At 35.8% G+C, this 24,446-nt stretch overlaps 1 protein-coding gene across 1 annotated transcript; it reads left to right on the top strand.

Moving 5' to 3' along the window:
• The first annotated feature begins 5,707 nt into the window (after positions 1–5,707).
• On the top strand, positions 5,708–14,816 carry LOC110445555 (protein flp-like). Its single transcript, XM_021490220.1, has 6 exons — positions 5,708–5,821; positions 7,657–7,853; positions 10,684–10,854; positions 11,215–11,481; positions 12,609–12,868; positions 14,195–14,816. Exons 1-6 carry the CDS (start codon positions 5,720–5,722, stop codon positions 14,785–14,787), a joined length of 1,590 nt encoding a protein of 529 aa, XP_021345895.1. The 5' UTR covers positions 5,708–5,719; the 3' UTR covers positions 14,788–14,816.
• The last annotated feature ends 9,630 nt before the right edge of the window (positions 14,817–24,446 follow it).

Genomic DNA, 24,446 nt, shown 5'->3' on the forward strand with positions numbered 1-24,446 from the left:
GTGGAACCTATTCAAGAATTCACCGAAACAATCGGACAAGGAAGATGATTTTGAGCTTCGCCGCCAGGTTAACCTATTAAACTCAGGGATAAATCATCTGAACAAGGAATTACAGACTAGTGGCCTTCATCTAAATTCGTGTCTAGTCAAAAGTCGTGGAGGAAGAAAAACAACATCGTGTCGTTATGCGCACAATTTCAAACTACTACGCGACGGAATACACCCGGGACTAAGAGTTGCAAAAGCCTGGACACTCATTCTCAAAAAGGACATAGCTGCGCTCTGGTTTTTTGTCCCACCCAGGAATGATGACAGAATACAAATCCATGCTGAAAATGAGCTCCTATAACAGGTCAGTTACTCGTTGCACTTCAATATGTTGATGTCAATATTTTTTGTCTATAACTGTAGCTAATTCCAACAGTATATTCATGGTCATGGTCTAACCCGGCATGGAATCCGTGCTAGTGACACCATTGTCCTGAAAGAATTTAAGGCCTAAAAAAGGGATAAGCAGAAACCCCGGCATGGAACCCATACTAGGTGACCACTATTTATCAAGTTAGATTTGTTTGTAGTGAGATATCGAGTCGCACTGTCATTAACATAATATACACATGACTAGAAGAAATGGATCCTAACTCCAGAAAATCTCTCAATTTTTATATGAGGCCAAGTCAACTATTAGCCAGAGAAACTAGTACGCCTAAACCTAGCCATGTTGAAGATGAAAACCAAGCATCCAAGAGATTCCGAAGTGGACCTTCCCCAGCTGAAAAACAAAATAGTAAACATCAGTGTAATAAATGCAGCAACAGCATCCACAAGCCCACCTTGTGCTGTTCGGGATGTAGGTTACTTTACTGCCAAACATGTTCCGGTCTTCAAGTTCCAGTATACCAATTTTTTACAAAGGGAGACAACCAAAACTGCAGATGGTCGTGCAACAGCTGCTCTAGCACTTTGCCTACAATGGAAAATATCAAGATTGGAATTGCAAAATGAACAGCGTATGACCAAGCTGGAAAAAAATGTGAAACCATTGAGACAACAAATAAGGAAAATATCAGAAGTGAGGTCAACGACATGAAGAAAGATGTGGTAGAAGAGCTCCGAGCAGAAGTAAACGCATTGGTGGACCATCGCACTAAAGAGCTGGAGCAGAGGCGGAATAAAGAACATCATACTCTTCCGTGAACCTGAAAACACTGAGCAGGATCCAACCAGGTCTAAAGAAATGGATGCAGCCACCATCAGAAATCTTGCTTCAACACTAGATGTAGACAATCTTGAGTCTAGAGAATGCTAGAAAAATATCAGCAAAAGCTGAGGAACATCTCCGTAGGGTAATACTTTTGAGGGACCTGACTAAAGAGCAAAGGCAGGAACAACAAGATAAAAGAAGAAACAAACGTACACTGGCAACAGCCGACGACAGGACAGGTAGTTGACCCCATGGAAGTTGAGACCATATTAGATTCCCCCAGTGAGACCAACACGGATTTGAATGTCAGGGTGGAGGACCGTACTATTGGGGATATGAGCCCCATCGCCAACATGGTCTTAAATAGTCAGCTAACGGCTATAAGACGACCACCCTCCAGCCATGAATCGATGCTTGACCCCGATGTTACCGTAATCGGTGGTCTGCCAGTCTCACAACAGTCCAGGAATGAAACCAGTCACTCTCACAACTCTTCAAACCCATAGGATGTTGGTTTTAAGGGTTTAAAGTTTTTAACACAGATGGCCTAAATATTTTTTACACTAACGTGGACACACTGACTGTCCTAAAGATGGAAGAACTAAAACTTGTTGTCGAAGAATCAAAGCCAGACATTATTGCATTAACTGAGATCCTCCCAAAAAACACTTTAATCGAGCCTTGGGCCAGAAATTTAAATCTAGAAGGATACAATCAGTTCAACAAAAAAGATAAAGATTTCCGCAGAGGTGTAGCCATCTATATAAGGGACAATTTAGACGTAATCAGTTTGGATGACGAGTTGAACTATCAAGAAGCTGTATGGTGTAAAATAACACTCAACAAATCTGATTCCCTTCTATTGGGCTGCGTGTATAGGAGTCCCAACTGTGATGGAGAGAACTTCACTCAGCTCAGTGAACTGTTTGGAAAGGCTAATTCAACCTCTCATTCTCACCTTCTTATCTTGGGAGACTTTAACTTTGAGGAAATCAACTGGAAGGAAAATACTACTGATGTCAACGAACAGCATGTATCTTCAAAATTCCTAGAACTAACCCATGATTTCTTTTTATATCAACATGTGTTGCATCCTACAAGACTCAGGGAGGGGAACATTCCATCAGTTCTAGATCTCATTCTAACAAATGAAGAGAATATGATTGACAGTCTGGAATATAAAAGCAGTATTGGACCTAGTGACCATCTATCGTTAGTTTATAAATTTGTATGTTACACCGAAGACAAAGTTGGAGAAAAACCAAGACTAATAATTTAAAGCTGACTATGCAGTAATTAGGAAGGAGCTTTCAAAAGTAGAGTGGGGTGTCATGAATATTATGGATCTTACCGAATCCTGGGAATTCTTTACTGAAATAATATCTAAAGTTGTTAAGCAAAATACACCAGTGAGTAAAGGACGGACGGGAAAAGGAAAGGACCATCATGTTCTCGACAGGAAGACTCTTGAAGCAGTCAAGATAAAAAGGAGAAAATGGAAAAAATATTTACACTGTAAAACTGCTTCAAACTTCACATCCTACCAAAAAGCAAGGAATTTAGCAACAAGGGCTATTCGAAACAACACCTACAACCATGAGGAATTACTAGCTAATAAAATAAACACTGAACCGAAACTATTGTGGAAATATGTCCGCAACAAGGCCAAGACAAAAGAGAAGATAACTCAACTGGACAAAGGGAACGGAGAACTCACCAAGAATGACCTAGAAAAGGCCGAGGTCCTAAATAACCACTTCGCTAGTGTTTTCATAGATGATGGGCAAGAACCACTTCCCCAATTCCAAGATCACTCCCCTAATAGGGAAATAAGCAGGATTGAGATATCAGTGGAAAAAATATTCAAAGCTATTGGCAGGCTGAAAGTAAACAAAGCCGCTGGTCCTGACAACATACATCCCAAATTCCTAAAGGAGACCGCAGACCAAATCAAGATTCCACTTAAATACATCTTTGAAAAATCAATAGCAGATAATTGTCTTCTGAAATCCTGGAAACAAGCTAATGTCATACCAATTTTTAAAAAAGGGAACAAGAAAGATCCAGGGAACTATAGGCCCATTAGCATTACATCAATTGTGGGCAAACTACTCCAGCGAATCATACGAGATGAAATAATGGGACACATGGACAAAGAGCAGCACGGTTTTAGAAGAGGCATGTCCTGCACCACACAACTATTGGAATCAATTGACGACTGGACAGAAACTATTGACCAAAACAAGCAAGTGGATGTCATTTATTTGGACTACAAGAAAGGCCTTTGATAAAGTACCCCACAGGAGACTACTACACAAAGTCGAGGGATATGGCATTAAGGGGGACATACTGGGCTGGATTGCTGACTTCCTGAAAGATATGAAACAAAAAGTTGTTATCAGCGGTTGTGAATCAAGTACATGTCAAGTCACAAGTGGAGTCCCCCAGGGCAGTGTGCTGGGGCCAGTCCTATTCCTCATCTACGTTAATGACCTATATCGTGCAATGGATCCAGGAGATCAGGGGCAACATCTTCAGGAGGATCTACACCGTTTAAACAACTGGACGAGAACATGGATGATGGAGCTAAACTCTGACAAGTGTAAGCACCTAAAATTACACCAAGGAGCTTTAAAATGTGACACTTTATACAGCATCATCAAACAGGGGAAAGTTCACAAACTCCAATCTGTTGCTAGTGAAAGGGATCTAGGGGTGACTATTGACACTTATCTTAAGTTTAGTGAACATGTAAACCTGTCAGTAGCAAAAGCAAACAGAAATGTAGGAATGATCTTTAGGACCTTTAGCTGTGTAAACAAAGAAATGTTCATTACCCTATACAAATCCCTTGTAAGACCATATCTAGAGACCGGTGTTGTAGTTTTGGCACCCATGCTTATAAAGGATAAGATATCTATAGAAAATGTGCAAAGAAGAGCCACCAAACTGGTCCCTGGTATCAAAGACTTATTCTATCCTGAAAGACTACAGGCTCTTGGGCTACCAACAATGGAGTACAGGAGACTAATGTCAGATATGGTTCAAACCTTTGAGATAATAAATGGGATAGATAACATCAAAGATGACTTTCTAAAAATCAATGCAACAAGAACAACCAGAGGTCACAACCAGAAACTTGAAAAACTGAGGTGTAGAAGTAATCTGCGTGGCCATTCGTTCAAATTTAGAATTGTAAGTGATTGGAATGGTCTCTCTGATCAAGTGGTTAATGCCCCATCTCTGTTTTCTTTTAAGACCAGGTTAAACAAACACTGGATAAATCACCCCATCAAGGTCGAACCAAGCTTCTACTAATTAGCTGGTTTAACACATACAACTTCCCAAATGTTCAATCCGAATTCAGTACTTTTTTTAACTTATGAAACCCTTTAAATATCTATACTTCTAAGTACAGGTATCATTGACAGGTCTATACAGGCCTGTCAGTCCTTTTTTAAAACTGAATACCCTTATCTTATATGAAATTATTATACTACCCTTGTTATCACCCACTGCACCTGTAAATAATTTTCACTAGTTATTGAGAAACAAGTCTTCTTCAATACCTCCTAATGCAACCGGAAGTGAAGTGGACAGAATTGAGAAGCACCTCAAGAAGCGACTGACGCTTAAAACGGTGTCACCATTAATGAACCAATGAACCAAAATCTTTTTACCAACGCATTCTTTCGTTAAATTTGTACCAGGTGGGTTTTTTAATCAAATATGAGATTTTGATACAGTACCTACATATTTGCCTTTTACTATATTTGTATTGTTCCGTTTGATAAACATGAATGCGATTTAGTAATATTTCGTGAAAACCACAGATGGTTGTTAATATACGTGCCTGATATTTTTCATAAGTGAATTAATGTTATTGCGAAATCAGGACTTGATGACAGTCACATTGGAGTTAGATATATAGTGCTGCGCTTTGGCCGTAATATTCCCCAAGTAGCTACTTAACTTACCTGAATCTAGTTCAGATCGTAGCCAGTAGCACCCTAGAGGATTTTACATACTATTTATGTCATCTCAGACACACATATGTTCATTTCGGTGACCTTATCTTCTCAATGACCACCATAAAATTCCCAATCACTATGTACATAAGTCTAGATATGGTCAAGGTCACAGACAGTCAATGTCACAGAAATTCAATGTACGCGATATCGTTCAACACGATATGACACGTCTAATAACTGTATCAATTGTAATTATGCTTACAGTGTATCGAGGAAACATTGGCCAAAAGCTAACACAAACAATGGACATTTCCGTTTTATTATATGTTTTATTTGACAGTAGAACGTAATATGGTGATTAATATTTGAGAGTATTGAATATTCCTACAAATGTATAGCATTGCTGTCTCATTTGGGAGTCTATTGTCCTTGAGACTAGTCATTTGGAAAGGTGAGATAGACAGGCCGGTCGAGCGCACTGTTATATCAAGCTATCATTTTATCAGTCGCATGACAATGTTTGATTATGATCTAAGAAAGCAAGATGGCGACACCGAGTGTGTTCGGGCTGTTGCTCGCTAGTCTTACCTACCATGTTCTGGCCGTTGTAGACTTCGAAGCACAGGTGGACCATGTTATTCAACAGGTGAATATACATGGCATGCACATGCGTGTTATATATTGTATACTGCTACGTCTGTATATTTTGTTAACTCGCTCAATGTCCTGTGTTTACAATACTGAAACTGCTGCGCAAATAACACGTACATGACAATGTTGCAAATGTTTAACTCTTGATTGAAATACTTTTTTTCTTATAAATTTCCGCCATTGAGGTTACCACAGCAAGATGATGTTAATACTACATTTGCACCAAAAAATGCAAATTATTAACACCTGGTTCATACACCAACAAAATTATCCAAAAACAGAGTTACCTAAAATTCGACGTTTTAATTAGATGAGTGACCTGATATATTTCGTATTTTAGTCAAGTACATATCGTGTATGATGTATACCCTAAAAACATGTAGAAAATAGTATTTTAAGTTTTCAATACACAAAGGGAAATCTGGACCCAAGCTCAAATAGAAGAGCCACAGGAAGTTGCAGTTTTGACTTTCGTAGAAATTACATGTATATAATGACAAGCTACATTATGTGTGTCATTTCGTTAAGACGTTTGTAAGAGGTAGGAGTCATATAATGGACCGCTAGTTTCATATCTCGGTTTGTTATCTCAATAAGTTATACAATGGTGAGCGAGGAGTGACTAGTGTATTTGGGATCAACGGTATTTGGAAGAAAGAGTGATTCACATCGAGTATCGTAGCAAGCTTAAGTAGATCAGGAACGTTTTGTATACAATTTAACTGTTTTTTGTGCTTATATTTTGTTTATGGATGAAGCATTTCTTTATCAGTTAATATGACAACACGAAGAGAGTAACACAATTTTCAATGGAGATGTTCAAGAATTCTATTCAGGAAACCATATTCATGCTCAAGCATGGATTATGTACTCATTTGGTGTATGTATTTTGTTGCAAATCATGTGACAACATCAAAACGCCAACTGCAAGGAGTTAAAAAGGTATTCGGCTTGAACTCTCTCCAAAATTCTTTTAACACACTGAAACGAAAAGTGTCCATTTGTTATTTGCCAATTTATCTCCAACCAAGAATTTGGATTTGAGAACAGAATCTGATTTTGAGCATGAGAACGATTTGATAAATACAGACAAATGTCTTTATAATTGAGCAGTCGTAGGCTATGTAATGGTGTGTGGGTATTATGTCACCATGATCTTAGATCAAAACGAATTGGTCAAAAGAGCTCTGAAGCAAAGTTAAGGTGGACAGTTATTCGTTATATCGAATAACGAATAAGTGTCCGACTGAACGTTTGCTGAGCTCTGATGCTGTCACACAGGACTATAAGTTTTGTCTGTGTAACCCATTTACAACGACAACATTCGATGAGTTGTCAGATCGATCCTCTACCTGTCTTTGACAAAGTCATCACGATTTGTGTGTATTAACTCTTTGTAATTAAGCTTGTGATAAAGTGAGAAAACAGCAAATGTGTTTACTGTTATTCTAATTGTAGATAACACATGATCTTCATGAAATACTAAACCTCGCCTAAAATAAAATATTCCTCTCTAGAAACATAAGAGGCATTATACCTTTTACGTGCTGATATGTTCTTTGCTTTTGTTAAACCATATAAGAAATTACAGTGTGATATAGTGCTGCAATCACATTTACAATCGATCTATGAATGTGTTTATGATTATAGAACGTACTACTTCTAATCACAGCCATTCCACTCGGATGTTTTACGACCTCTGGTAACTCTTTGTTTAATTACCTAACAAGTCCGTGGTTACATTCCTGCCCCTTACGTGTCCATTTCCCAATCTAAGGTGTTATAAAAGCCTTATATCTGAGCAGCTCGTCTCGTGTCCCGTCCCTACAGGCCCACCATTGTCGTCATAACAACCCCGGCCTGGCGGTGGCCGTCGTCAGGAACGGCAAAGTAATACTGGCGAAAGGTTATGGTGTGAGTGACGTGACTACCGGAACTCCCATAACGAACACCACCGTCTTTGGAATAGCGTCACTCAGCAAAGCATTCGCAGCAACGTTATTAATGAAACAACTCGGACCTAACAAGTAAGAGCAATCAAATTGTGTCGTAACACTTGTGGAACTATTGTTATAGGGCCGTTGTTTAGTGTTGTACGTCGTGTAACGGGGGAGAAACTGATCCCAGACATGACTGGGAAAGCGACGTTATGAATGATATCAGTCGGAGCACATTAATAAAGAAAGATACTAGCTCTCCACGAAATGAATCATAAGAATACTGATTATAACAGCCACGTCTCCCAACCTTTCATGTTGATTAAAATCATATGACAAAGCTGTCGATGATTGGTTGGCCTTAATGTAGAAAATTCTGAATAGTTTTTAATACTGTATTATCTCCTATATACTTGCCAAAGGTTTCTTCACTCCTACCCGATGATTCATTTTATTAATAATTTTACATCACACTGTGGAATATAATCCCCAGACATGACGTCACAATGGATATACTTGCGTTTCGAATTTGTAGGAATCAATCCCGATCACGTGAATTCTAAAACATAAAATACTCGCTAAACCTCAAATATCTTACACAAAGCTGAATTGATTTGAGTTGATATAGACTATAATCAATCAATTAATCAATACACGCACATACTCCGATCATTTCTTAATTAATATTCATTTTATCGTTAGGTATAAATCATTAATCAACCATCACTAGATAAATATATAAGCAATCAACATTACATACCCATTAATGCATGTGCTATTTAAAAAGCATAATTGACCCTTTATCATCCTTTGTCAGTGTAAGATATGCTTCCCGATAGCTTGAACCTATCAACAATGGCGGACAAATAATAACGTCACATTACCATAGCGTAAAAATGGCGCTAAAATGTCCGTAGCCAATAAGCAGCATCCGATGAGTTCAAGTCAGAAAGGACTTCTGGCAATTATGTTAATACAACATCTTGTAATATCACAGTATGAAATACAGGACCTTGCATTGCATTGCAAGCTTAGCTGTGCTGTATCATCATGGTAAAATTCAGCAGGTATGCGACTCAAATCTAAATAAATTATCACTTATGGGATATAAACCTTAAAACACTATTACTCCTAAAATTATTGCTATTATTGCTGGCGACAGGGATAATGATACTGTGAAATCAACAATTCTCGGCGTAATATGTTTTAAATTATCTTTTAAGCCAACAACCGGGAAGAGTGGAATACCGTCATATCATACTAAGTTCCATCACGGACAAAGGAAAGCGCGACTGTCATACCTGTATTTGATGGCTATATACAATGTATTTATAACATCATTAGTCTCTGTCATTGGAAATGAACCGCCGATTTGTTCGTAACCAACTCTTTCATGTCCTATACGTAGGATGACTTTTCTCTAAAAAATAAAAATAAAAATTATGACGCATAAAAAACCGTCTCATATTCTAAATCTGCCTACACTACAAACTGTATTTGTATAGATTGAAAATTCGTTGGAACGACCAGTAGTACTAAATCAACGAGAGCACGTTTGCACGAGGTTTTAGACCAACACGTGCCTCCCCCCCCCCCTTCTCCTTCCATCCTCCTCATCCACTTAGGAACTCCCCGTCCTCCTCCTCCTCCCCCCCCCCTCCTTCTCATCCTCCTCATCTTCCTAGGAACTCCCCGTCCTCCTCCCCCTCCCCTTACTTGTGATTTAGTAGCAATGGTCGTTACCGGTCGTTACCTAATAACAGCATTGCAGACAAGAGAATTTATTGTGATAGCTAGTAATTCTTTAAAATCGAAATAATTAAAACCCCAATGCAGTTATCAAACAGTTTGACACAATAATAACCCTTTTTTTTTTACTTGTACTTAAATCGTGATTGTTATCCATATATACGACATTTGTTATAATGTTCCTATACACCTCAGCTATCTTGGATTTAATTAAGACAGGGAACATTGCAATCTTAACACAGAACGTGACTTTTTTCCTCTTAAACAGTTGTTGTTAGACATGCTTTATTAAATTATGTAATGACAAGGCCAGGCTGCATATTATAATATTTTTCTTTATTTCGTTGCCGTAACCAAACACCGGTGGGTGTTGCGGTATCTGTGCTGTAGCATTCAAGTGAGGTGGCACTATAAATGATACCGATGGAAGCATTGTCCCACTACAAACAGAACACAATTCATCTCCAGCACACACACAGGCACACACACAGGCATACACACATAGGGAGATATTAGCCAGGTGACATAGGACGAGTAGTTAGCGCCTGATAAGGCAGCTCCTGCGAATTCCTCAATATTGTATTGATTAATATATATGCTAATTGTAATGACTGTATAAAATTGTATATCTATGTACTGTAAAGCGCTTTAGAGTGGCTTATGTTAGCTAGATAGGGCGCTATATCAAATGTTTGGCTATACAGTATACACCGCTCCATCTGATACAGTTATAACGTAGTCGTATCGATACACAGAATATCCGTTTGAGCTCTACGATAGCAGCAGTGTTTAGTGCCGAGTAAAGACATGTTACACTGTGCTACCTAATCCTTCTGTTGGTTACTAAATAAATACTTATCTTCATGTATCAAGCTTTTTTTTACTTTATATATATAATGATGACCGATTGTTTGGAATGATTTTATTTCTGTTATTTTTTAGACACAGACGGATATTTTATGATATTTGTGTATGATGATTGTTTTGAATGTCCTAATCAACGTTTTGTTATTTTTCTTGCAATTAATAAAATCCGACAGATTCATTTTCAAACCAATGAACTTTCGTTCGAAGAGTTCAATCCAGTGCCCATAATAAATTTCAGAAATCTTGCTATACTAAATCCAAATCAAATAGACAAAAACATATTTATTTTTATTTTTTACTTCAGTCTCAGCATTTACTCAAATGTAGCAGATGTTCTGGGTGACCATTTCAAATTCTCTACCAACATCCGGACAGAAAATGCAGACCTCCGCGACCTGTTGGCCCACACCTTGGGAATACCCGAAAACAACTACATTCGACTCGACACCAATTTAACGCTTCAAAATCTGCCCAGGTCTGGTGTGGTATTTTATGTTAGATTTACTGTGAATAGCCAGGGTAATGGTTTATTTATTACTTTGTATGATGTACGATGGGTATTCTGGAATTTATGTTTAAATCGTGCGAGTCTGATATTTTATGAAGTAGTGTCTTGTACATTTATGGCTAGGAACAAATCGATAACAACCGCTTTTTTTTTTATTGCTAAATGACAACACGTAGACTCAAAAGTATACGCTTTATATATATAGCGTATACACAATACACTACGAGCAAAAATATCTGTTCATGAAAAAATATATTTCATAGTCCAGAAAATTAATGATATACCAGCACAGAATAATAAGTTTCTCCTTTTTGTTTCCTTTCGCAGCCGGATTCAGTACTTGAAATCCATTCATCCTTTCCGGAGTTCCTTCGTCTACAACAATCTGATGTACGGACTGGTTACCAGCATCTCCGAGAAGCTTGGTCAAAGAACATGGCCAGAGCTCATAGAAACAAACCTTTTCACGCCTTTGGGAATGTCAGGGTCTACTTTCATGTCGACAGTTAACCGCAAAAGCACTGATGTTGCGCAGGGATATGTGAATGATTTAGACACCGGGGCTCTTGTACCAGTACCTGAGGAATTAAATAGGTAATGTAAATGTGTGAATATTCCCATACTTCAATTAATTCCTTTACTTTAAAACAATAAACATAATGCTGATCTTTATTTAATTATATCTTTTAGTTGTTAAGTTCGGTTTTGATGTTATAACAGGAGAATAAAATTCCAATTAGAATAGGTTATCATGCTCTCTTGAGATTTGGTGGTGGTTATACTGTACTAGGACTCCGCAAGTAAAACTTAATTCTAACAATACAGCCATGCCACTTACAAACATCCTGTGAAAATATGAAAAATACATAGCGTTACCCAAAAGTAGAGCAAAAATAAAAGTGATAGCTACGTGATATCTGATCACATTTTGAAGTTTAATTGATTTATCCATGTGATCACACGTTTTATTTAATATAACATTCTACTACATATGAAAAAACGTTTCAAGCATTTGATAAGGATTGGAGTTCTGTTTTCTGCTAAAGCGTTCATTGGGGCAATATTATTTTAGACCCGAAACCTTAAACTGACTGTTAATCAGTAATGCTAGATGTCGAATAGAAATAATACGGACACATTTATTGTGTTAAAAAGTCGGCACCTAAACCTTTTTTCTACTTATCTGCACATATAATCCTACTCGGCCACCTTTAATACGACCGGCCACAGCCAAAACAGTCCCAGTAATTAGCTCGAGGCCGCGTGTGGATTTGCAACCTGAGTGGAAATCCAAGGTTACTAGCAGTAAAACGTCACCATATATCACATGGGCTTTCAGACACGAACACTGCACGTTATAGTGTGTAACCAAAACGGAATGCACGAAAGAAAATAAATCTTAGTCGATTCGGGTGCTTAAATCGTCTTTAGTACAGCTGGAATTCAATGTCGATTTTCGTTCTCTCTGTGGGGGTTAGTTGTTCACGATAACAATCACATTCCAAATTTAAATAAACAGTTATGGGCATTTAGAATATCAGAAATACAAAAATAAAAATGAAGACTGGTTTAAGTTGTGGACAGCAATGCATTGACGTGTGGACGCGTAGAATCGCTGAATCACTCAAATGACGAGTTATCAACATTTATATCTATGTGTTTGCTTTTTATTTAATATGACAGCTTTGTAATTTCGACGTTTCCATACTTTGTGTTATCAGGCACTGGGGCAAAATAGGAGGGTCCGGCGGAGTGATGAGTAATGCTGCAGAAATGACAAAATGGATGTTGTTTCATTTACATGGCGGGAAAAACTCAGCTGGTCATCAGGTGGTAGATGCGCATGCGTTGTCTTCCATTTATGTTCCCAGAAATGTGATTCGCAGTTCAACAGTTGGTCACTACTTTACGAAACCTGTTGTGCCAGTAACTACAAGCGAAAACACCTACGCTTTTGGTTGGAAAAACGGTTTCTACAGAGGTAATATTTGACATTCATAATGCTTGGGAAATCATGACGGAAGGTATATATTTTTAAACAAACTCTATTTCTTTCTATTTATTTGAAATATGTCGTTAATATTATTTCTAAGATAATGTCCAATGTAGTCAAATTTCAGAATTACCCAAGCGTAAACGTTTTATATCAATAAACATATTAGGGTAGCCGCATTAAATTACTGACACATTAAACGACTTTCTACAAATGTGTTTTTCCTATTGTGAAATTCAAAGGATGAAAAAAATAGATCTGGAACTCTCACATCATTGTTTATCGTCAGCTTTATCGTTTGAAGTAACAACAATGTGTGATCCCATAACCCTATAAATCAATCTTTATAACATTTTAGATTTATTATGAAAATTACAAAGAAAAAAAACAACATGAACAGTATCTTCTTATTAACTGTGGACAGGGTATGTCAATGCTTTCCGATGTTTTGTTTTATCCTCATGAAATAACAGTAACCTGCTTTCCCGATCTGTCTTCAGGTTTACGAAAATATCTCTGAAAACAACGTTAAATTGAATACAAAGAGCAATGTAATGCACATCCACGACACTATAAATAAAAGTAATCCGTTTAAGCCATCCTTTATAGTGTGTGTAACTACTTGGTTTTCGTCGTTATCCAGTAAGACATTCACCATAGTGCCACTTAAGGGAGGGGAGGAGCGGTCATCCCTGGCGATTTTATCACATTTAAGCGCATACTTTATCTTTCAACAAAAACTAAGTGTTCGCTATTTTGTCATTCATAAGCAGATTATTCTTCCTCAAAAAAACGGTAAATAGTGATTTAACAACGTATTGCTATTGACAGGGGTACCTAGAATTTCAAAATGTGACAGAGGCGTATAATAATTGGTCATTTTGTTGTTCGTGGTTGTTTTTTCGTCTTTTGCGATCAAGAGGTCCAAATGGGGGATTGGGTCAGAATTTAAGCAAAATATATTCATTCATTCTTAAACAATAAATCGAATTGTGCATTTTGGCAAACTAAGGGGAAACTCAAAAGTAAATATTCAGGAGAGACATATTTTTAAAAAGTATTCATGCATTTTATTCTGCTTTGTGGGGATGCGAATTTTTAGCAGGGGCGGTCTCTCGAGTAGACCCGACTCGGCTGTATGGATAGCTACAATAGTATCGGATTATTACTTAATCTACTGCTACAGATAATCGTAACAATTATTTTTTTTACAAGATTAAAAGGTTGTATGTTTACATTTGATTCCCTTATAACAATTCATCATAATGGTTTATGTTGTCATTCTTCAATTTCTGTTTTTCATTCCAACTTTAGGGTATCGAATTCTTCGACACTCCGGAACTACATTCGGATACTCCTCGCTGCTGACTCTCATACCGGACATGAACATTGGTGTATTTATAACGATGACAGGATCAGACCACGATTACATATTTCGTACAGTGCTAGAAAATTATCTGGCTGATATGGCGCTTGGTGAGACACCATGGCTGAACGCTACCACTATGTGCACGTTCCCAGAACCGTGGATGCGGAAACACGTTACAACACACCATTCAATTGTGAAAAATCTCCCCTTGCACCGGTCGGTTTCCTCGTACGTCGGAACCTATCACAACGACGCTTACGGAAATTTATACATACACGCCTCACGGACAGACCATCAACAGCTTAAAATGCAGGTCGGAATCGGCAACTGGAATCTTTACCCGTCGCAAACCGCAGACCATTTCAATGGAGAAGGGGAGGGAACACTATATAAAATAAGAGATTTGAGGAATGTACAGTTCCATATGGACTCGCAACACTCGAGCATTCACAGCGTCGAAGTTCCCGGATTTGAATCACACGTCCCGCCAGTGTTCACTAAAACTACATCTGATATTTCTGGTGTACTTATTGGATGAAAAATTAAATTCATTTTACTTAAAATTTCTATTTGGTCCACCTTACTCTGTTTCGTTTTAAAAACTTTTATTGTTGATTTCGTTTGTTTCCCTATGGTCAATGTCACGGCAAGAAAAGCCCCGCTAAGAAGTGATTAGGTATCTGGTGATGCAGTAAAAGAAGCGGTATAGATCTCGAGGTCTAAATCATTTCTTTTGTCTACTTTGCTGCTATCGTTGTAGCGGGACTTTTCTTAACTTTTAGTAAATCAGTTTATGTTAACGCAGCAGTGTCCGCTACTTACATGTAATGACAGAGTTTTAAGGTGAGGGAAAGATGTATTTGACAAAATACACAGATGATATCACACAAAACTTGGTAAGTGTTTTAGTGATATCACACTAACACAACACAGTGTTCGACCAACTACAATCTGACTGTATTATTGTAATGTACCATGAAGTATACCGCAATACGGCAATATATAGATAAATAATCAATCGAATTGAAAATAAACTGCTTACATGTTGATCCAGACAACTCCCAATAAGATATTAAGAAAAGTTATGCCACAAAGGTATCTGGGATAGGATTAATTTACGATGGCAATCGAGTACCTTATCTTGATCTTGTGCTATGGACTATTTCAGTGGAATAAGGGAGGGCACTCTTTGTAAAGTAAGGAATTAACAAACAAAAAGTATCTCAAGGATGGACTCAATATTTGTTTCCTTGCGTCATATTTAAGTTATAATTTTGCGTTACCAGATGTTATATCCACTGGTGGCTACTTTTAGAACACATAATCTTTTATCTTTTATTTCTAATAAGTGTTTACAAAATTTCCATCTGATAAATATAAGGATGACTCCTCGAATGATAGATTAAAAGTATATATTTCCTTTCGATTCTTCATTTATGTTGGAGTTTTTTAAACTCAAGTTCATTTGAATACAGTGTAATCTTGTTATCTTGGGGTTTTACTGTTTTTCATCCTCGCAAATATATTTAGCATATAAAGTACATATGACGACGGCGATTTACCACATCCCGATAGAAACATTTTACAACAAAATGGAGGAAACGAAAAAGTTGCTGGTTCAAGTTTATGCAACGAAGCTGCAGCTAGAGCGATTTCAGTTGATTCAATCACCACTTCGTAATCCACACGTAACTAATCACCCATATGGAACTCCTAGTTTCATTTCCGTGGGTGTCGATGACGTGTTTCGTCTTTTTTGATGTCTACTTACTTCATATTCTTGTCGGTTCGTATCGATTTCGAGGTTTTATAATGCTTTAGAGTATTGGTAACATTGCTCTTTTTGAATTTGACACAAGCATGTGTCACTGACAATAAGTAGTATTTGATCAATCAAACGATTACATTGGTAACGGTTTCAATTGTATTTTTATGGCGTCACTATAATACGTCTTGTACCTGGTCGCATTATTAGTGACTTCAAACAAAATAAAAAGTGAAGCTCGTCTACTTATTACTTGATAAAATATCAACATGTCATTAAGTTATTTTACAAAAAAATATCTAACACACATGTACATCAAGGGCGGTACATCAAACAGGTAGAGTTACAGTCACATTTGTATTAAAAAACCTTAGTTTTGTTACATGTATATTTTGTTTAACGTCCTATTAACAGCTACAGTTGGGAGCAAACTGAACTTGGAAGTCTAGTGCACTGGAGTTAACAAGAAAAGTGAACTACAGTTCACTAGCTTGTGCACTGGAGTTCACATCCTTGTGCACTGGAGTTAACACGGAAGTGATCTGGGATTCACATCGATGTGCACTGGAGTTAACTACAGTGCACAATGTATCTTTCTTTATCATATTATGTCTGGCCGTTTCATCAAGATTTTTTCAAGATTTTCAAGATTTTTTATTTCACTAAGACAAACACATAATATGTGTAACAAGAGGTCGTGTATATATAACTTAGTTTGAGTGCATGACAGGCAAACATTCTATATCATAGCATGGTACATAAATATATATATACATGTAGTTACATACAAATAATTCAGTGTTCAACTTATGTAAAGTGTCACTAGCAAACAAAAGAAAAAACTTATAGAATATAGACACTAAAGTACTTTTGCTAATTCTTGAACAAATAAGCTTACACTTTTTAATGATTTCATATTAAAAATTGTGAACATTCCTTTCATTTTATGTTGGTTTGGACTTGTATAAAAATAGGCCGAAATATTGTTTTCCCTTATTTTGACTAAAGTGTCGTTATTACAAGTATATAAGTAATGAAACTCGTCCCCAATTCCAGTATTACAAAGTGGGCATATTCTGTCCTGTCTTTGAATTCCCACCCATCTTCCTGTTTCTACTGGAAGCTTAATATTCTAAGTTCTAAGTTTTCATCAGTGCATACATACGATGATTTTGTCTCTTCCGACAGCTCAATTAATAAATAATAAAAGAAAGAAAATATTAGATGTTACCTTTCCATATTCTTGAAATGATTTAAGCAGTATCCTTTAATGAAAATAGCAAATTATAACTATAAAGCGTGATGACCTATTAAAAACCATGGTACATGGGATATAATCACCATTAACATTCATGTATAGTTATAACAGTATTTCCTCTACATAACGTATATAAATATATCGTCATATTAATTAGTACATGATAATGAATCATAAGTCTTTTTGGTAAAAAAGAAAGCTTATGGAAGTAACTACATGTATTGTGATTAAGAAAAAATACTATGTTCTAAATGTATGTATATTTTGTCTCGTTCGTGATGGGTAACAATGTTCTGTAGTGTCAGGAACGCAGATCTGAATTCCAACAAAACATTTATTTAGAAACAATTAAATATATAGATATCCAAATTGACTTTTCTACATGTAATTTAACCTGTCTGAAACCTACAATTTAAATAGATAGCACAGGAGAAACTGGGATTGAAATGCCCTGAGGGTGTGTGTATTACACAAGGTACGGAGTCTGATGTCCAATGATATTTACATGTACATTGTACCTCCGGATCAGCATCCTCGAGGATGCCGGGTCAGCACCCAGGGGCAAAATCTGAGTAAGCGGTATATGGAGGAGGGGACAACGCACCATATACGCACCAGCTGTATCTGTCTCTCTCTCTCCCTCTATATCTGCAAGCGGGGGGTTTGAGGGTCCTGGCTCTAGTGACATCCCTAGATTCATGCACCAATGATATGAATGTTCAGGGGGAATCCCCGGATGTCATCATTTGTTTAGTGGTTTCTTTGTAAAACTTTTCTAAGTTTACTTATTTGACTTTTCTTAAAAAAACACCTTAATAACAAATAATATTGATTCTAGTAAGAGTGTAGTGTTCTAGGACGGAGTGAAATAATATCTAAGCCCTAGTTTCTAGTAAGAAAATACAATTATCTACGTGTCTACAATGCAACAAAAATATTAGAATAAACTTTAAAAATGTCTAAAAAATATAAATGTTTATTATCCAATCAAAACAAATACCTAATAGTATTGGCAGTCAGCATGGTAAGATCATCTATTCAAAGAGTTGTTGATTTATGCATAAAGAATACCATAGGGATATATAGAATATATATTTAATTCTGTTAAAAAAAATGGTAATTTTATTGATATAACTGCTCCGGGTCATTAATTCGTTTTTTTTTCAAGAACAGATTGATTTGAGTTTAAATTCTCAAAAAAGTGCTAACATTCCTTTATTGATTTAACTTTCTCATTAACCTTCCCGATTTATTTTGAAATTTTCAAATTTAATTTCTTTGTTGCAAACGACCTTCTGGTTTAGTTTTTAATATGAAATTGTTAAAAAAGTGTAAGCTTGTTTGTTTAAAAATTAACAAAAGTACTATGGTGTCTCTATTCTATACGTTTCTCTTCCGTTTGCTAGTGACATTTTATATACGTTGAACACTGAATTATTTGTATGTAACTACACGTATATACGTAATTATGTACGTTGCTATGATATAGAAAGCTTGCATGTCCTGCACTCAAACCATGTTATCTATATACATGACCTATTGTTACACACCTTCATGTGTGTCTGATTGAAATAAAAATCTTGAAATATTGGTTCTTTCTTCTTCTTCTTCTTCTTCTTCTTCCTTCTTGGGTCTGGACTTGGTCCGCCCAAGTACGGGAGTAGACTCCTGTAATAGGAGTGTAGATCGTCCCGGAACTGTGCGCTATGTACAATTTGGAATGGACTTAACATTTTATATATGAAGAAATAAAGTATTCTCATATAATATGAGTGAATATATTAATAAAAATAAAAAAACATTGAAGATTAACAACATTTTAACATATATACAAATTATGCAGTGGCCTTATGGTTTAGTATTGTGATTTGACCCCTTCAAATGTTAAAGTAGAGATGCCACTTTTGAAGGATTCAAGGGAAGAAGTCATGCACACAGATTCTGGTAAGGTATTCCGGTCTGTTATTGTTTTGGGATAGAAAGAATTTTAATAAACATCTTTAGAAATAGAAATTTGTTTAAATTTGTGTTTACCTCTAGTGCGACTGTCTGATTTGACTAGAGTGTCTTCAGGCACTTCGACCAACCCCCAATAAAATTTATAACCTGTAACAAATCTGGCTTTAGTTCTTCTGTTTTGTAAACTGTCCCATTTTAAGGATTTTATCATATTATATTGTATAATCGTTATACACATATCTAGCTGCCTTCCGCTGAATCTGCTCAACCTGAGTGATGTGATATTTTTTTTTGTATGGATCCCAAACAGGTGAGGAGTATTCCAAGACTGGACGCACTAGTGATGTGTAAGTAAGGTTTTTAACCTTACGTGTGCAGTTTTTTTTAAATTTCTACGCAAGAAGCCTAGAGTTTTATTGGTTTTGCATGTAATGTTATGATGTGTGGTCCCCAATCAGGATCATTACTAAAAGTTACTCCTAGATATTTACTTTCTTTTACAGACTTTAAAATATGGTTATGTAGTTTATAATCAAATGACATTGGTTTAGTTTTTTTTAGATAGATGGATGACATAACATTTTTCCGGATTGAAATTCATTTGCCAATCTTTTCCCCATTGTTCAAGGTTGGATAAATCTTTTTGGAGTGATGTTCCATCTGATTAGTTATTAAAATCTCTATACCGTAGACAATCGTCTGCAAAAAGCCTAACTTTACAGTTAACACGGTCTGGTAGGTCATTTATAAAAAGTAAAAATAAGGTTGGGCCTAAAACTGTTCCCTGAGAGACTCCTGAGCCAACAGCTAATTTAGAAGATTTCACACCATTTAAAAGAACTTGGTGTTGTCTATTAGCTAAAAAATCACTTATCCAGTTTAAATTCTGGTTTCTTATACCATAATAATTTAATTTATGAGTTAACCTTTGGTGGGGGACCTTATCGAACGCTTTAGAAAAATCTAAAAGAATAATATCAATCTGGTTACCACCAGCAAGAGATTTAGCTAGATCTTGAATGCTAATTATAAGTTGAGATTCACATGATCTTTTACTCCTAAAACCGTACTGACTGTCATGAAGTATGTTATTCTGACTTAGATGTTTTCTTATGTTGCTTGTTAAGACATGTTCTAACATTTTACAGCATATTGCAGTAAGTGATACCGGTCTGTAATCCACAGTGTTATGTTTATCACCTTTTTTAAAGATAGGTACGACATTGGCCTGTTTCCAATCATTAGGAATCGTTCAGGAATCTATAGATTTTTTAAATAAATATGTCAAAAGTGGTGACAATTCAACAGACAAGTTATTAAGGTAGTAAGCTGGTATATTGTCTGGGCCTGTGACTTTATGAGGATTTAAGCTTTTAGTAATTTAATTATACCATTGCTGGTGACATTTATTGCTGGCATGGTTCCGATATAGGCTATGGCCTTTATTTGGCATTTGGGATGTCTGTTCACAAGTAAAGGCACTCTTAAACTGTTCGTTAAGAATATTAAATTGAGTATTAGGTTCGCTGTACAAGAAACCATCTTTATCTGTTAGTGGTGAAACGCATGAACATTCATTTTTTTTTTTACTTTTAATATATTGCCAGAAGGATTTTGGTTTTTCATCCAACTTGGGGCTAATGATCTCTTTCATGTATATACTTTGAGCGGGTCTTATTTCTCTTTGAGCTGTTTAATTGTAACACCTGTGCCCTGAGGCTAGTATGGACCACTGACCGTACAGGTACATAACTTTCAAACTTTTTTTTTATTTATCTCAACACCTTTGAATTACAATAGTATACAGAGATATATAAATACAAAGATTTCATGGGACAGTAATTAGCATGCGTGGCTGTATACAGGGATACAGTATAATAGAAACGGAGATGTACTGCAGTTACATATAATAAATACTTTCATACAGGGGAACAGACAGGGTTTTTTTTTTTTGATAAAAGTACATACTTTTTTTAGGAATGCTTTTCTTTTAGAAGACCTTATAACCTTAAGCGATAATACACTATGACGTCTAATTAACATAGAGGATAGAATAAATGTCCTATATTATCTAATGCCGGACATTCAAATAGATAATGAAATTCATCTCCGATATCTCTTACATTACACATTTGACAAATTCGTTCATGTTTTGGTATATTACTCCTAATTCCGACTTCTACAGGTAAGTTACTATTTCTGGTTCTAAACCTACAAAGAGTATAAGGATCACATTTAGAGAGAATATTTAAGTAGTTTTCGAACACGACTTCTTCCTTAAAAAATTTTGTAGAGTCTTTTCATATTTCTGCCCAGTTTTGTTTGAACTGATCAGTCAAGTTAAGTTTTATTTTTGAAACAAGCCACTTTGGATTAATTGGAATTTAGTTTAACCAGATATTAGAGAGTCCGCATTTGTTCAGAGTACTCTTTATGCTTTCTATCCATGCGAAGGAACCATTTTTTTCTTCGTTGATAATAGTTGATAATTTATACAAAATATTATCTATTTTACTTTCTTTACCTCAAATCAGTTTTGACCAATATGATATCATTCGGGTCTTAATTTCTGTACCAAGAGGATGCCTGCCGAGCTCTCCATAAACTATGATGTCAGGGGTAGAAGATTTAAGGTGAAGTAATAAATTGCAGAATTTTAAATGGATTGTTATTAGAAAAACCCATACTTCACAACCATATAATAAAACTGGTGTAACTTTTTTTTCAAATAAATCCAGTTGACTTTGTATTTCAGTAGCTCGTACAAGGCTCTAGTTCCTTTAAGCGCTAGTATATTTTTTTTGCATTTGAAAAACTTTCCAGACTTATAAAATGAAATACCCAAATAATTAAATTCCTTGACTATTTCAAGCGGTTTGCCATCATAGTTAAATCTCAAACCGTCAGGTATTCTCCCTCGATATTTGACTTGTTAATATTTACTTTCATGTTCCATGTATCGCAATATGTTTTGAAATAATCTAGGATGTTTTGAAGGTCGTTTGGGCTTTTTGCTAATAATACAGTGTCATCTGCATATAACAAACAAAATAACTTTAAGTACATACCGAGCTTGTTTGCAAGTAATTCGGATACTGAATTAAGACCGTTGCGTTCTCTGATGATAAGAAAAATTGTATATCGTTGAGAAAGATGGAGAAAAGGAAAGATGACATATTTTCACCTTGCCTGAATCCATTTTCACACCTGAAGAAATCTCACGTTTCTCCATTATTTACTATTCTTGACTTTATCTCACTGTACATGTTGACTATAATTCTATGCATGTTTCCATTGATGGTACATGTAATAGCTAATATTTTTTTCAAAGTCCATAAAGGCACAATATATGTTCTTCCGTTTTTGTTAATCTATTGGTAAGTATTGCTGTAAATAGTTTACCGACACAGCTCAGAATGGTAATGGGTCGATAGTTCCTGGTGTCCAATACCGATCCTTTATTTTTTTTTAAATTGGTAAAACATTTTCTTCGACCCAATACTTAGGAACTACCCCTGTTGAGAATACAACATAAACAGTCAACATTAAAAAGTTTTTAATAAAAAGGTAGCTTTAATGTATTCGTTTTTGGTCTGATCATCACCGCTTGATTTGTTGTTTTTCAAATTTTCTAACACAATGTTCTATTTCAGTAGTTGATATTAGTTCATTACGGCTGATGTTAATCTTTTGTAATCAACGTTTGCCCAATTCATTTTCAAGTTCTTGCTTTGCTTCTGAGCTGATACTAGGTGAACTATTAAGGTCACATAAAGGGTCAAATAAGGCTTCAGGACAATTGTAGATATGTCATTTTACTTACTTTTCTTTGGATTGATTATCTTCCAGTATTCTCTAGGATTGTTTGACTTCATTTCATGTAATTGTTTTTTGAAATTTTCCTGTATTTGGCCAAGTCTATTTTTAAAATTGACTTATAATATTTTCCTTTGTTGTGCCATATATTCGGAACTTTTAAAACGGGTACTCGAATCACTTATCAATTAAATGATGACAAACCTTGGTTTTCTTCACCATGTAAACAGGCACGGAAAAATGCAGGAAAACTAAGAATTATTTTACTAGAGGTAAATCGGACAACGTTACACTAGATCTTATAGTAGCTGCAGCATTTATGTACATTGTATTCATTTTTTTCAACAGTTTGATTAATCGATTCCGCTGTGACGTCGTGCAATTGATGTAGCTGGTTTATACCTTCAATCAAGTTATTAATATTTTCAACATTAATTGACCTAACAAACATATCTCGTTTACTATTATCCCACGGTTTAAATAATAAAAGTTAAGATAAACCTTAAAAGGCTCTATCACGGTACAGTGACCAATTAATGATGCTGGGGTGTGTTATCATTTAGCGTCGACTATTTCGACTGAATGCCAGTCAGGGAAGGGGTTGGTTACATATAGCCCTAGCAACCATCTTTGAATCTCCCATTGATGGAACGATGTAACTGTATGATTAAAATGTGTTTTTAATGTTAAGTCTTAACCTTTTTTTTTTTTTTTAATATCTATGAACTGATTTTTAGCATTGATAAATTACGTCGTATTAACGAATACCTATAGTGTCTCGTAAGCCTCAGTATAGGTTGGGCGTCAAACATATATTGTTGTACATTTTAGATCATGCTTGTATGTATGTGTTTTAAGCAAAATTGACATGTGACACTTTAATAAAATAATTTGTATTGTATTAAAACTTGAGGTTCCATGTGAAACTTGATAAATTTGATTGCTTATATAAGGAATGACCAAGATTTTGTTTTGGTATATACCGTATATACCAAAACAAGATCTTGGGCATTCTTTATAATTTAATTTAAAAAAAGTAGACAAACACTTTGTAAATGCACAGTTAAAGATTTATTTATTTTTTACGTAAACTAAACAATTGCGCTAAAAAAAGCTGCGTTGTAATTTTGCATTCTGAAGTGTAAAAAGTAGTTCCGTCATCAGTTGTTTTTCTTTTTAGGTATATACGATATAAACCCCAAAAAATATTATGGGGGAGATAGGCAAAATTAAATTATTAGTTAATCGATCAATTTATTTCATTTATTTACATGTATATAACTTTACTGAACCCTGTAGCCATGAATTATGGCAAGTGACAATTCATTACTGTACCACCAGACCTGCTGTATACCTGCTACGTTATTGTGGGGAACCCAGTAGACCCAGGGGGAGGGGT

Source organism: Mizuhopecten yessoensis, unplaced genomic scaffold, assembly GCF_002113885.1.
Source record: "Mizuhopecten yessoensis strain PY_sf001 unplaced genomic scaffold, ASM211388v2 scaffold2329, whole genome shotgun sequence".
Classification (NCBI taxonomy): domain Eukaryota; kingdom Metazoa; phylum Mollusca; class Bivalvia; order Pectinida; family Pectinidae; genus Mizuhopecten; species Mizuhopecten yessoensis.

Bases quoted from the DNA above. Each gene is read 5' to 3' on its own strand.
- LOC110445555 (XM_021490220.1), top strand. From the start codon at position 5,720: ATGGCGACACCGAGTGTGTTCGGGCTGTTGCTCGCTAGTCTTACCTAC. The intron at 10,855-11,214 runs GTCTGGTGTGGT...TTCCTTTCGCAG, and splicing joins ACGCTTCAAAATCTGCCCAG to CCGGATTCAGTACTTGAAAT. The intron at 11,482-12,608 runs GTAATGTAAATG...TTGTGTTATCAG, and splicing joins GTACCTGAGGAATTAAATAG to GCACTGGGGCAAAATAGGAG.